A 15,885-nucleotide genomic window follows, 5' to 3' on the forward strand; every position below is an offset into this window, starting at 1 on the left:
TGTATTGTTTATTGGATCTTGTTTAGTCAATACAATTATTTGTCTTAGCTCCTGCTCATTTGATTTAGCTATTTTGTCTCATCTGTTTAAGGAAATAGGTAGCTGATATATTGCACTTTTACCTTAGCGCTAGGTATACTCTTGGTTTTTTGTTTTTGCAGAAAATGCACTTAAAACCTCTGGTGATTAGTAGTTTTCGTTCCCTACCTATGTTGATTGCACTTATTGTAAGTCGCTTTGGATAAAAGCGTCTGCTAAATGACTGTAATGTAATGTAATGTAATGTAATGTGCATGCCCATAATAATTGTAACAATACTATACTGTATAGCCGATATTGTAGGCTACTAGATGTGAGGGCCAGGCTACTAGATGTGAGGCTACTAGATGTGAGGGCCAGGCTACTAGATGTGAGGCTACTAGATGTGAGGGCCAGGCTACTAGATGTGAGGCTACTAGATGTGAGGCTACTAGATGTGAAGCTACTAGTCTAGTATGAAATAAGCTCTCTGTCCTCTCTCACATTGTCCCTCCCTCTCTCTCGCTATGTGCATATCTGGGTCTAATCAATTTGCTCTGACGTCAGGGATGTCCATAGATACACACAACAGAAACCATTGCTAAGATGTCAGTAGGCTTGCTAAGATTTCAGTATTGTGACATCAGGCATGTCCATATTTGTGCATAATCCAGGCACTTAATGTAGTACTCAATACTCATGTGACCGTTTGCCTAACAACCGCCATTTCCGCTAATGTCGTGGATCTCCATGGATGGGTATAAAACTGTTGCCTGACAATGACGATTTGCGCCGATGGGCCACGCATCTCCTGGGCACAATCTGGGCACACACCCACCCACAGTTATCGGGTCAGGCATGTCCAGTCCATATTATGGCTGTATTAATCTCTCAAGAACAGATTCTGCTCTACGTTTGAATCTGTCGGTAGCCGTGTTGACAACCCGTACGCATTGGTTTCAAGTGGGCGTGCTATCAGATCAGGAAGCAGGCCGCGCTTTACCCAATCAAATGTAGTGGGCGGGATTCACGTGTCCGTCGACCCTTCCCCCCTCGAAACTAACCGAAACTAATTTAACAATAGCGTCCGCGGAGCAGACAAAACCACGGAAAGATATTCACATTTTAACTTGCTCTTTCATCATAGAAACAAGTGGGCTTACAACCAAAACGATCCATGTTCTCTGGGAGAAGTGGTGTTAGTGTTCCGTGTAGAAATATTGTTAGTGGGAATGAAAACATAGTCGCACCACCCGGAAGTGGAGCGGTGAAGGCAGACCAAAACCCGGTTTCCTTGCGCACGTGTGCTGCGTTTTCTTCCGCCCAGGGCTAACTGAGAGAGAACAAACAGCAGAGGTCACTGTTTTTCATTTTCAGTAAGATCTGGGTTCCCAGATTGTGGCTGTGTCTGCGCATGCGCCACAGGCAGAAAGAAACCACCCGCCCACCACAACTCAAACTTTATATAGACTCGTGCTTATGCATATTCATATGAACATGTGTGAGCAAGGTTGGAGTTTTCTCGTGCATGTGTTTGTGTCTTCCCCGAGTGAACATGGGTGTTCCTGTGATCAGGGGGTTATAGGGTTACCCGAGAGAACAAGAACGTGATAGATTACACCAGCTCCTACTAATGGCTATTAGAGGAGACACCAAAAGAGAGTGCTAAACATTTCCACATGTCTACATCCACCTCTTTCACACCACCAATTTATCCACATTGGTAATCACAGCCCTTTCCTGTGCAATTATCTCGCCTCTCAACTGGAAAAATAATAGGATAAAAGAAAATCACGTTATTGTCCGTTTCCTGGAATGTGTATTTTATCATTATACTCTTCAAAGAGCATGTGTTGTGATCAGGGTTTCCAGATATGCTTATTATAATTTCCCCGCAAGATTGTATTTGAAAATAGCTGATGTAGTATATGTTAAAGTGCTCATTTGGCCCATAGTCGCTTCTTTTGGGCTGGTTTTCCTAGACCTGGTTGCTTGTTTCTCTCACAGAATCTGGCAACACTGGTTGTGATTACAACTTGGGACACAGTTGTAGCTTGTAGATCTACATGTTTTTAATATCTTCGAAACCTCTTGGCAATAAATTCACAAAATCTCTGCGAGTGAATGAGTGAGTGAGTGAGTGGGTCACAAGTCTAAAGAACCGCCCGCCCGACTGATCGACTCAAAACGAAACTCGGTGTGCGTTTTGGCGAGGACCAGAGGGAGTGATGCAATCGAGTGGGAAGTCGGGTTCTCCATACGGGCATAAAAGGGACACAGAGACTGGTACAACGGGTACCCTGACAAACCCTCGACACTAACTCAGACATATCGGTCGGATCAGCGTTGCAACGTAGGTGTTCGAGCGGCCCGTACCTCTTGTACTGTATACCATTGGTTCTCAAAGTGGGGTCCGGGGACCCCCAGGGGTACTTGAGGGGATACCAGGGGGTCCCCAGCTAAATGATTTATAGGAACCAAATGGACCCTTATGGGTCTGTAACTCTGAGAGTGTACAAATGGATTTGTACACTCTCAGAGTTAAATTAACATTGATTTTACAATATGAATTGGGGTCCCAGAGATAGAAATGCCATTAAATGGGGCTCCGTAGCCTAATGCATGTCAAACTGGGGGGGTCCTTAAATTACAATGATTGAGAATCACTGCTAGAGCCGTAAAAATCTTCTCTTATGGGGGTCCCTGGCTTATCTTTTCAAATGGGGGTCCGCGGGCTAATAAGTGTCAATTTAGGGGTCCTTGACATGAAAAAGTTTGAGAACCACTGCTGTATACAACGGGTGCAACAGGTAAAAACGAGTAACCGGAGGGTTATGCGACTTATTTCCAGACGCCGCTGGGTTTGACTGGATCCTCACAAAGGGTTTTCCTCCACCGGGAACAGTCCGTGGCTGCTTCCTGGTCGATTCAGAGCTTTGGCCTGTCAGTGCGTCTTCTTGTCCTTCATCAATATCACTTTCTTCACCCAGTCAATTGCTTCCTTACATACGTGTCTGTCCGTCCGTAGCCATCGCAGTCTGCATCTCCTCACCACACATCCACTACTGCCTCCACTCCCATCCTCTGTCCCATCCTCAGCTACAGTATATGTGCTCATCTTTCTCTCCCTCAGTGACACGCCACACACACCCATCTAATCATCCTCATCTCTGCTCTGTCCAGCTTCCTCCTCACCCTCCGCCCTCAGGCCCCCCCGGTTTTCACTTCCATACGTCCAGGGGTGTTAAGTAACTAAGTACATCTACTTAAGTACAATTTTGAGGTATTTGTACTTTACTTGAGGCAAATATTGTACTTTTACTCCACTACAATTATTTGACGCCTTTAGTTACTAGATACTTTTCAGATATAAATTATGATATTATGAAACATACATTAACCACCACTCAGCCCTATTTTATAACTAGGCTATTTGAAAATAGCCGTTCTACAAGCTCACAGAAAAAGAGCTTGTAGAACGGCTATTTTCAAACATTTTAGTACTTTTACTTTTGGTACTTTAAGTACATTTTGATGCCAATACCTTTGTACTTTTACTCAAGTAAATTTAGAATTACGGACTTTTACTTGTTAACAGAGCACTTCTACATTGCAGTATCGATACTTTTACTTAAGTAAAACATTTGAGTACTTTTTCCACCACTGCATACTGTACGTCATACAACTTCCGACGCGGGGCTGAGTACATGCAGTTTGCCCTTTCATCTTCAGGGACGGGGCCTTGGATGTCATGAAAGGCATGTATGTATGTATTATATATAATATCCCTGCCCCCCCCTCGCTCCCCTTTTTTTCCTTTTTCCTCTCTTTTCCAATAGGCTCTATGCACAGCAGCCATATTGGGAATGAATTGGGCCCCTGCCTTACTTCCTTTACAGGTGTTACCAATATTAATACTAATTAAGGCTCTGTTCCATTTAGTGTGGCATAATGGTTGCCTTATTTTCAAGGACCCCCATAACTCTGAGAGTGTACAAATGGAACCAAATGGACCCTTACGGGTCCATTTGGTTCCATTTGTACACTCTCAGAGTTACACACCCATCATAAGGGGCCGTTTGGGAACCAACATGGAGTGTTTCTAGAGAGCCAACATGCACGATATCAGCACCCTGACCAGAATGGAACAGAGCCTTCATTAGTATCATTGGTAACACCTGTGAAGGAAGTAAGAAGAGGCCCAATTTCTCTCCAAAATGGCTGCTGTGCATAGAACCTATTGGCCCCAACGGGTCCCCCTGGCGCCCCTCCCCCTCCCCCCTCCAACCTGCGATCTCTGCTGTATGAAAGCATTCAGGTGCCACAAATCAAGCAGTAAGCAGTGTGCGTGTGTGGGTGTGTGAGTGGGAGTGCGGCGAGCGGGGGTGGGGGGGGTGCCGGTGGCGGGGTTAAGGAGTGGTCAGATAGCACTGAGTGATGAGGTGGCATTAACGGCTCCCTTCACACATGGACAGAAGTGGTGATCTGGTCCGCTCAGGTGGCAAAGGGAGAAGAAATAAAACCCATCCCCTCCTCAGCCTCATGGTTGAGCGGCCTAATTGTCGTTTGGCACTGATGTGGACGAAGGAGTGGTGCTCTATGTGTGTGTGCAGTGTTACCAGATTCTGTGAGAGAAACAAGCAACCAGGTCTAGGAAAACCTAGCCTGGGACCAGACGAATCTGCGAGTGCAAAAAAAATTGAGCGATTTGGGTCTGGCACCGCTCTATAGACGGATTTCCGCGCGACGTCATCACAGAGCAGAATGCGCAATCTGCGCATGCCTGGGGGAAAGGCGCGTTCGAAAATACAGCCCTGAGCGGCAGTGAGCGCACTGGCCAATACAAACTAATAGGCGAGTGTGCTCCGGTGCGTAATTTCCAAACGCACCCATAGGCTTACCCCCTCCTCTGCGCGGTCATATCCTCTCAATGTTTACAAACATGAAACCCGTCTATAGAGAATCCATTTCCTGTTCCAGGAGACGTGGGTAACCAATCAGGGCCCAGTATTCGAATATGGGAGACTGTAATTGGTAGTTGGTTGTAGGTCTAACCAATTGCGTCAAGGGCCATTGTTTTGATCCCGCCCCTTGGGAAAAAAAACGTCCTCATGGAGACTCACGCAGTGATATAGTCTAGCTACGCCAGGCTAAGGAAAACCAGCCCCAAAAGAAGCGACTATGGGGCCACATGAGCACTTTAACATATACGTCAGCTATTTGAAAATAGCAGATCTACAAGCTCACAACGCGTCGCGATGCGACACGTTGTGAGCTTGTAGATCGGCTATTTTCAAATAAAATCTTGCGGGGGAATTATAATAAGCAGATCTGGCAACCCCTCTGTGTGTGATGTGTGTGTCGTTTCGGTGGGGATTCCCTGCACTATACGGCTTACGACTGCAGATTATTGGAGGAATCCAAGGCTGCTGAATCACTGCACTGTGTTTGTGCAGTGATGTGCTTAGCAGATTTACTGATAAGCCCAGATAGAAAGATCAACAACTCAAAGTGGCTTAACCACCACGTAAGCTTTATTTCCAAAATATCGAAAACGGCTATTTTGAAACATTTTTTAGAAAATACTAAAAAAGATGCCGAAAATAGGGACGCCAGGCTGAAGTGGGCATTATGGGAGACAAGGAGCAGTGTTTGTACGTTTGGCATGTTTATGAGCTTAAAGGGATAATTCACCCAAAATATATATTATTTTCTATTGATTAATGATGAATTTGTGGATATTTTTTTGTTTTGTTTTTGTCGCATTCCTAAGCCAATAATTTGATGACCAGCGGACCGGTAGGCAGCGGTTCCGATAGGAGACACAAGGAGACTCATTGTGTCACCTACCGGAACCGCAGTCGGTCATCAAATTATTGGTTTAAGGAATGGGACAAAATCAAAGAAATATCCATGAATTCAAGTCTCCATGGGGTGACTATTCGATATAAAAAAATCACACCCTGTGTGAAGGAAGCGGTGCCTTTGGGGCGGGGCTTAACTAATTTCAGTTCGTCCCTATTGGTGGTCTGAGTCCACTTACCAAATTTGTACTTGGTAGCGTGCTGCAAACTGGAATAATGGCTGTTTAAAGTCCAGCCAATGGACAGACAGAGGGGGCGGGGCTTAAGTAATTACAGTTCGTCCCTATTGGTGGTCTAAGTCCACATACCAAATTTGGACTTGGTGGCATGCTGCAAACTGGGCGTAGGGCTGTTTAAAGCCCAGCCAATAGGAAGACAGAGGGGGCGGGCCTTAATTAATTTCAGTTCGTCCCTATTGGTGCTTTTAGTCCATGTACAAAATTTGTACTCCGTAGCATGCTGCGAACTGGAGTTATAGCTGTTTAAATGCCGTGCTCAAACGGACATAACATAGAAACGGACATACGGACGTCAAGTGTGTGTGTGTGCGTGTGTTCGTGTGTGCGCATGTGTGCAGTATTGGCTTGTGTGTGTGTGTGTGTGTGTGTGTGTGTGTGTGTGTGTGTGTGTGTGTGTGTGTGTGTGTGTGTGTGTGTGTGTGTGTGTGTGTGTGTGTGTGTGTGTGTGTTGAAGTGGCACATGTGTTGCTACCTTGCCGTGTTCAAACATACGCACGGACATAACATACGGACGGACGGACGGACATACGGACAGAGTCAAGTGTAGAGCGGTTGGCACCGCTAAAAAGTCATTTTGGGGGTGAACAATCCCTTTAAGCAGAGTCACAATTCAACGATACCTGAAACAACATTATCAAAGCTGCACTCTGGGACTTTTTTATGAATGCAACTTCATTTTTACTAGTCTGTATGGTGAAGTATGTTAATACAACATAACTAGCACATGTGCAGTGGATGGAGGTACTGTGTCCCTAACCAAATGTATTTGTGTGTGTGTGTGTGTGTGTGTGTGTGTGTGTGTGTGTGTTGCGTTTCATGTATCATACGCGCGCGCGCACACACACACACACACACACACACACACACACACACACACACACACACACACACACACACACACACACACACACACTATACATTTAAAACTAAAAAAGTCCCAGATTGAAGCTTTAATACTATCAAACTAAAACTCGATTGAAGTAGAGAGTACAGCTTGACCCAATGCAGACTAGGGTTCACAAGCACTGATCATGTCTATAAAGGCCTTGAAGTGGCATGCTGGTCACACAGGTGGTGTTTACTGTAGGTGTGACCACTGCGTAATGGGCTCCACAATCACACCGCACTATGCTCAGGCTGCACTGTAAGCGATAGCCATGTGTGGAGTATCAATTTCACCGCTTCACCTGCCAGTGCAGAAGGACGGGGGTTCGGTTAGCAGGTGCTGGGCGAAATGTGCCAAAGCAATCTGCCCTCTTATTCGATCGGGGTCCGCTTGAAACGGTTAGGTGTGCTATTAGAGATTGATTGCTTAGCCATGCGAAATGAATTAAAAACCAATTAGATATGTTGGAAATAAAAACACGGCTAATTCCCTGGCAGGTTGCCCACGATGTATCGTCAAGGATTACCTTATTCAATTCAAATCAAAGGCCTGATTGCGTGATTATATGTCTTGGCTTGGCTTCCAGGCGCATCTGACAGGGCTAAGCTCCATCCTGCTGTGCCCGCGTACGGTTGTTCATTGTCTTTATTAGCTGTAAACAGTGGGGGGGGGGGAACCAACGTCGCTGTCGGTTGGAAACCTTGTCCAAAACCGTTCCTTATTATAAAAAAACATTTTAACCCATAAAGACCTGAAGCCGATTCTACATGTCTCCTAAATCTCAACAGTATTCTGAAAAACGTATGTTTCTATATCAGTGGTGCTCAATCTTTTTCATGTCAAGGACCTCCAAAATGATATATCTCAAAATGTTTTGTTCCAGGGACCCCCAGAAGCAAAGAATAGAGTTAAAAATGTTCGCTTTAAACAATACATATTCAAAGATTTGCACACATTTTCACGATTTTTCAAAAATAGCAGATCTACAAGCTCGTAGCGCGGCACTCGGTGCCGCGCTATGAGCTTGTATATCTGCTATTTTTGAATAGCCAAAGTGTTAAATAATGCTTTTTAGCTCAAATAAAAAAATGACACAGATGCTTCTCCTGGTCTTAAAGGGTTAAAAGGATGAAAATAGCCGATCTACAAGCGGTGCGAGCTTGTAAATCGGCTATTTTCACTATACTTTAGCTTGACACTCTAATACGATGAAGTAGGGTGACGAAAAAAGTTGAAAAATGGAGATACAAGGTTTCTGCCCGACAGTGACATTATGAATAATTATAGATCTGCTAGTACCATCGCCCTTATTATTTCACCTCTCTCAGTAACTTTCTCCTTCAGTTTCCATTTCTCTTCCCATCTCTACCTCTTTCTGCACTGAAGTACCCCTCGCGCATAGTGAATTAAGCACACGCGACGCACACGCAAAAAAAGCATTTCCCCCCCCACCACATATTGGGGAAAGGGGTGATGGCGGTGGGGAGGGCCAGACCGTTTGCCTGGATCAAGGTCAGTCGATTTGCCATGGAAACTGCACGCAAAGGCACATCTAATTAGTCATAATACTCAGGGGGAAAGGAGGGAGGCGGTTTGCGAGAGGCAACAGCAGGACATTATAGTAACCAACAGAAAGGTCTCATATTAACACGAGCCAAGCCTGGAAAACACAGATTTTTTTTCGGGGACTAGGGGTCTTTGTGGCACGACATTTGCCAAAGATTCCGGATGGTGCTCCGAGGTGCAGTGAGACGAACACAGTCGCTCTGAACCCCGATGAGCGCAACCTTTGAGAAGAGAACCTGCTAGTTAACCCACTAAGACCGGGAACGCATCTCTGTCATTTTAAGATGTCTTTGGCTTTTCAAAAATAGCAGATCTGCAATTTTTTGAAAAATCTCGAAAATGTGTGCAAATCTTTGAATATATATATTTAAAATCGAACATTTGGAACTCAAATCTTTGCTTCTGGGGGGTCCCTGGAACAAAATATTTTACAAGTGTTCGGTTTAAAATATATATATTCAAAGATTTGCACAAATGTTCACGATTTTTTTTAAATAAGCTAGTAGCGCGGCACTCGGTGCCGTGCTATGAGCCTGTATACCTGCTATTTTTTAACAGCCACATAAAAAAAAAATTACACAGATTATTTCCCGATCTTAATGGGTTAAAGGGAAAGTTACACACACACAGAGCGAGAGAGAGAAAGAGAGAGAGAGAGAGAGAGAGAGACGTTTTAATAAGGCGCTGAGAGAATAGACTAGGCATCTCTCTCTCCAGCGAGGCGTGCAGGAGTCAAGGTGAGAGGGCGGGGCACAAGCAGATGTCAGCTATCGGCGCAGAGTCATGTTTATGAGTCATCATAAAGGCCTGGAGCGCCAACATGAGCCGGAAGGGAGTCTGTGTGCTAATCTGCAGAGTGCATGAGGGAGCATGCACCGGTAGCACCGGCTCTGGCACGATGAAGTATAGGCGAGCACTGTGACATGGAGACGATGGTGGCTCTCTCTCTCCAGATGATGTTCACTCACATCAAGCTATTACACCTTATAAATGGGCCCAGAGGCTAAGTACAGTGCGTTCACGTCTTATTTAGCTATGGGGTTTGAGGCTAGGGCGCTCTGAAACACCGCATGTGTCAAGTATCTATCTTAGCTCGGTGACGCATCACTTGTCCTTATAATTCAGCCTGCCAACGCTTCTTCCACATACAAAAGCCTTGACGACCTTGCAGGATTATGCGAAGGCTAAAATGTAACTTAGATACAGTGTTGCCAGATTCTGTGAGAGAAACAAGCAACCAGGCCTAGGAAAACGAGCCCAAAAGAAGCGACTATGGGCCATACAGTATGAGCCCACTTTAACATATGCATCAGCTATTTGAAAATAGCAGATCAACGAGCTTGTAGATCGGCTATTTTCAAATAAAATCTTGCGGGGAAATTCTAATAAGCAGATCTGGCAACCCTGCTGAGATAGCATGTTATGTAGACCGATGCCAGGTCATTGTTGGCCAGGCATCCTATAGGGTGTAGTATAGCTTCAATGTAGGCTGATGATAGGTTCTTGGTTTACTTGTGTATTAGTTATTATTAGATTATTGGTTTACTTATGTATAACGTTATTATTAGATTACTATTTGTATGCATTTGATGTATTATGATATTATTATATTAGTATTATCTTGTGTCCTTGCTCACTGTAAGTCGCTCTGGATTAAGAGCGTCTGCTAAATGCCTAAACCGTAAACTGCAAAGACACCCCGCAGCTCACATGTAATGATTACTCAAGGAGGCAGCTTGAATGAAACCCTGATGGATGGCATTACCCAACAATCACCCAGGCAAAACACTGGCGCTCTCTGTAATAATAACAACCCGCTGTAACGTTTTGTTTTGTTTTGTTATTACGACTGATGGAGCGGATCAAATTGCAAATTAATAAAATCTATATCGCCTCCATGGCGATGTGTCCATCGATTTAGCGTTCCCCCCCCCCCCCCCCCCCCCCCCGTCCACTCTCTCTCTCTCTCCCTGATGCTATTACAGGCGGATCTGATGGTGCAATTCTGCTGTCTCTGATGGGGAGATGGAAGGGAGGGCTGTAACTTATCCTGACAGAGAAGAAGAAGAAGCAGCTCCTAGGGCAGAATACAGATGAAAACTTCCACTGCAGGAAGGAAGGAGGGATGGATGGGGAGCAGGACAGAAGGGGTGGAGGGAAAGACTAGAGGATAGGATGGGAAGAGGGGCAATAGTATATATGCTATATACGCACACACGTACACAGGGGTATTATATAAAGGGGTGTGGTATTATTTTTAGAAGTGGGGGAAATGATGCATGCACGATGTGAAGTCATTACTGTGACAGCGCACCTTGACAAATATGAAAACATTACATACGTTATGAATAGTTTTAAAATGTGAATTACGTTCATATATAATGGATGTAATTCCCAAAGTAAAGTCCCAATCCCGACGACCTTTGCTGCGTGTCACTCCCTATCTCTCTCTCCCCATTTCCTGTCAGTTTACCTATCTAACAATAAATATCTAACAATAAAGGTAGAGAAAGCCCAAAAAATATCTTTAAAAAAAAACAAAAAAACAAGGGGCCAATATGTGAAAAAGCAACAAGTTACAACCATCGCATTTCTTTCTCCGTCATTGTTGTCACCACTGTTCAGATGCTCAGACAACCCGACTTTGCACTCGGAATGCAGTGGTCAGTATGTGCTCTGCCACGCTTGGAATGTTCAAACGGTGACCGTCCCGAGCACCCAGCATTTCTTCACGACCCTACGCTCACCAATCACTGCCATGCGTAGAGTTAAGATCACATAGCCCGAGCGGACGGTGATCTGAATGTGCTCCGCTGACTGAGTCAGTGGACAGACCAAGATCCAGATGGTTTTTATTGCTTGTTGGCTGGTTGTCAAGGTGATATCACGATCAATCGATGAATGGGCTCTGGCCAAGTCCGATGCACGTGTGTCGCTAGGCGACACCAAGTTGCTGTGTCTATATACGTATATGAAAACAAACAGGGTTCCAAGACTAAAACCAAAATCCTGTTTTAGAAGAAAAAAAAAACGTATAAGTATATATATATATATATATATGTATATATATATAGGAGACTTAAATAATGGTAGGATACGGAGTCCTGCACTTCACTGCTGGAGGACAACTGTCATGGGTGGCTGCTTCCCTTATTAGACACTCAAATCCTTCAGTCTCTGACTCAGGCAGTGGGCGGGGGCGGCAAACGGCGCTGAATTGCCATGTCTCGAACCAGTATAACCTCCCGCTCTTCTCGATATAACTCTCTGAGTTTAGCAGTCACCTGGGAACAAGCTATTTCCTGACACCCAATGCACCTGCCGCCCACGATGTCTTCGGTTAATATTTTGAGACCTCAATGCCACGCGTTCATTGATGGAAACCGGGGAGGAGTTAAGACATCATCATTATCATTATTATTATTATTATTATTATTATGCCAGGCAGATAGCCGTAATCACATGTGTGCAATGCACCAACAAATCGTTGCAGTCAGGCAGAGACCTTGCATCTCCATATTTCTACACACACAAGTAGAGAAAATAGCAGATGTACAAGCTCACAATGCGTTGAGCTGCTATTTTAACTCATTGAGTGCCCGAATTATTTCTGGCTATTTCTGGCCAGTACGATTTTTTTATTTTTTTATTTTTTTCAAAGTAAAAAAAAAGTGCTTAGGAAGCGAGATACAGCCTTTTTCAGTTATATCTTAAACAAGGAGTGGATGGAGCTGCAAATCTTCAGATAATGACATCTTGGGTTCAAAAAAAAAAAAAACTTAATTACTTTACAACACTGTTTAAAATGTTTTATATAAATATTGTACTGTAATAATATAAGAATGGTTTTGGACATACAAGGTTTCCACTGGAACAGGGACGAAAATACTGTGACCTGAAAATGCATCTCGCTTCCATCGAGGAGGGTCTGATTGCTTCATTTGGAAAGTGTCTCAATTCATAACACCAAGGGGGCTCGGCTGTGCGGTCACGTACACACTGCCAATTTGAATGCCTCGGCGTTGGTTCTCGCAATATATATATACACCGCAGGCTCTCTCGCAAAGAAAAATAGAAACAAGGGGAGTGTAACCGATGGTAACTCCGCTCTACTGAATATCCAGACTCAGAGAGTTGTGAACAAATATCAGAGTAAAAGTGCAGATCATTCGCAAAGACTCCAACATAGCCTAGAACATAGAGTGAATATAATAGTAGAATCCCAACAGTTTTCTGAAAAACCTAGGTTTCTTTATCAGGGGTGCTCAAACTCTTTCATGTCAAGGACCCCCAAAATCATATGTATTTGGCCGCCGACCCCCATCGCAAAATCATTTGTTCCAGGGACCCCCCAGAAGCAAAGATTTGAGTTAAACTGTTCGCTTCAAAACAATATATATTCAAAGATTTGCACACATTTTCACGATTTTTCAATAATAGCAGATCTACAAGCTCATAGCACGGCACTCGGTGCCGCGCTATGAGCTTGTATATCTGCTATTTTTGAATAGCCAAAGTGTAAAGTAATGCTTTTTTAGTCTTTGCAAATGCAGATCATTTGCAAATACTCCAACATAACCTAGAAAATAGAGTGAATATAATAGTAGTAATTATTAGGGTGTATACAACATACAACCCCTTTGTTCACTATAAGTGATTTGTCTTGACAGCATAATGTGTGCTCATTGTCCTATTGTGAGATTTGAAAATTGGGGGAATTGGCATAATGACAAATAAATAAATAAATAAATAAAAGTAAGTTAGTGCTAGGGTGGAATGAGCAGCAGTAAACCGCGCCCATGAAATCCAAAGATTAAATATCAGCTATTTTATATCACTTAATGTTGACCTTTCAGCGTCCATGTGATATTTTGGAGAGAACAAACACCAGTAATCGTGACTCATGCTCTGTGGTTTATTTCCAAAAGGTCATTACAACACAAAATGGATTCATGATGCAGTAATTTGTAGGCTGGACCAAGGTCAATATTTTTCAGCTGAACGGAAGCAAAGGAAGTTATATTCAATTTAAATAGAATTTATGTTCAATAAAACTGGTATGTCCGCTACAAATAAATATGACTTAAGAGAGCAATTTATTTTCCAGATGCACGGTCTAGAAAAGTTGTTTACAAACAGAGGGATTACCAGAACTGACTGAAATGTCCTTCAGGGCAGGCTTTTTTTCACGTAGTTATTACGGAGCAATAAATAACCTTGGCTAATCAGGATATAGAAGTTGTAAAGCGATGATTATATTATATTTGACTACTTCCTTACAGCCATTACACTTTGTGGAAGTTGAGACAAAACAGAGTGGAACATTTATTTAACAACATGAACCCTAGCGTCCCTATTCTGCCGTGAACATTCGGCCAAAAAAGATATGAGTTGTAGTGGTAAAAAAGTACCCCTGGGGGACTCTGGGCAACTACTGTAAGTCTTAGGTTTTAGTACTGCAGTTGTGTTCCCGTTCTATCACATTTGACCTCTTTTGTTTCATTGCATTGTATTTCTCATAAACAATAACAACAAAAAGATCATCAACATGTCGAGTGAGATTGCAGGGGTACAGCTCAGATGTAGAACAACAAATGTTGTCCTTATTGGTGTGGAAAGGACAGGCGATTAACCAATTGAACCCCAGCGTCCCAGGGTTAACGCGTCGCAGTGCGTTTTGAGCTTGTGGATCTGCAATTTTCGCCATGCGACATCCCAACATGACAATGTATAATGAGAGACCTGGGGTTATGAAAAGAAAGGAACCTTAGGGCTTAAGTGATTAACAAGAAGCCCTTGTTTAGTAAAACCTCAGCTAAGCGGTGAGTAAGTGTCCAACTGAGCACAACGAACCGGTTTGATTTTGAGTGGGTGCTCCATGCTAGCTCATAACATGATAATATTTAATATTTGACAGCGTTTTGACTTGCATGAGCTCAACCCACTGCCAATACCAGGGCTAAGCCACTATTAAAGGTGAGGTAATCAACAATTTGGTCACTTAGGACAAGGATATACTTGTTTTTTAAAGGCTTTTACAGGTTTAATGGCTTGTATAACTGTAGAAAAGTGACTGCCGTGGATAACAGTGGACTCATCCCGTGGCGAAGCTCAATAAAAGTGTAATTTTACTACATATATTAAATCCACATAATAAATCCTGAACACCGCGCACACACCCGAAAACTAATTGAAGATATTACTTATGACAAAGCACACAATACTGTGCGCCAGCATACTGTTCTCATCATTGTCACCGCACAGGCTGGAGGGAGATGAAGAAGGAAGCATTAACAATCAAATCAAACACAGCAAACATGCAAGGCCAGCTTTGCACTACTTCTAAACTCTAGACACATAATGGGAAAAAATAAAGAAAAGGGGGAATAAATAAAAGGAAAATAAAGAAGCTAATCATCAGACTGGAGTGTCTTTCAGCTATCATTCTTCGCGCTTTAGACAGTGCTGCTGAAAGGACGTTGTGATGTCATACAATGCACTCATCATTCCAGCCGAGTCATTGTTTGCAGACACGCCGCTGCCTCAGAACGCAACAATGCTACAACGGGGTGTCATCATTCTCCAAACGGGATATTTTTTCCGAGCGCGAGAGAATGTCACAACCGAAAATGTCACCGGGCTGTTAAGGAAAATGGTCGTGTTAAGCATAATTATTCGAAAGCATGCAATTCAGAGAAGCACTTTAACAGTGGTGGAAAGTAACTAAGCACATTTACTTAAGTACTGTACTTAACTTTACTTGAGTATGTCCGATTTCTAATACTTTTACTTCTACGCCTCTACATCTCATGGGCAAATATTGTACTTTTACTCCACTACAATTATTTCAAAACTTTAGTTACTCGTTACATTTCAGACTTTAGCCCTATTCTATGTGTAGCCTATTTGAAAATAGCCGATCTACAAGCTCACAACGCGTCGCATCGCGACGCGTTGTGAGCTTGTAGATCTGCTGTTTTCAGATATTTTAGTACTTTTACTTTTGGTACTTTAAGTACATTTTGATGCCAACACTTTTCTACTTTACCTCAAGTAAATTCTGGACGTTTACTTGTAACAGAGTATTTCTATATTGCAGTATTGGTACTCTTACTTAAGTAAAGAATTTGAGCAGCTTGTTCCACCACTGCACTTGCGAGAATGCGAGAGAATTAAAAGCATACGTACTATAGGGCACACATTCATACTGGACTTCCAGGTACTTGTACGTTCCGGGGCAAGGGTCAGGAAAGACGTCCGGTCCAGCCACCACGGCACACTGGGTACGGTTGTTACATCTGAAAGAGAAAGA

General features: G+C 43.4%; 1 protein-coding gene across 1 annotated transcript in view; it reads right to left on the bottom strand.

The window, feature by feature from the left end:
- LOC311034620 (adhesion G protein-coupled receptor L3) overlaps positions 1–15,885 on the bottom strand; it is a gene marked incomplete at its 3' end in the record, with an annotated part of 245,238 nt that overhangs the window by 157,251 nt on the left and 72,102 nt on the right. Inside the window, exon 3 of the mRNA XM_084042512.1 lies at positions 15,762–15,871. Coding sequence (XP_083898638.1) covers positions 15,762–15,871 — 110 coding nt within the window. The remainder of the gene's footprint in view (positions 1–15,761; positions 15,872–15,885) is intronic.

This window comes from Gymnoscopelus microlampas (genome assembly GCF_963454915.1).
Source record: "Gymnoscopelus microlampas genome assembly, chromosome: 19".
NCBI classification, from domain to species: Eukaryota; Metazoa; Chordata; class Actinopteri; order Myctophiformes; family Myctophidae; genus Gymnoscopelus; species Gymnoscopelus microlampas.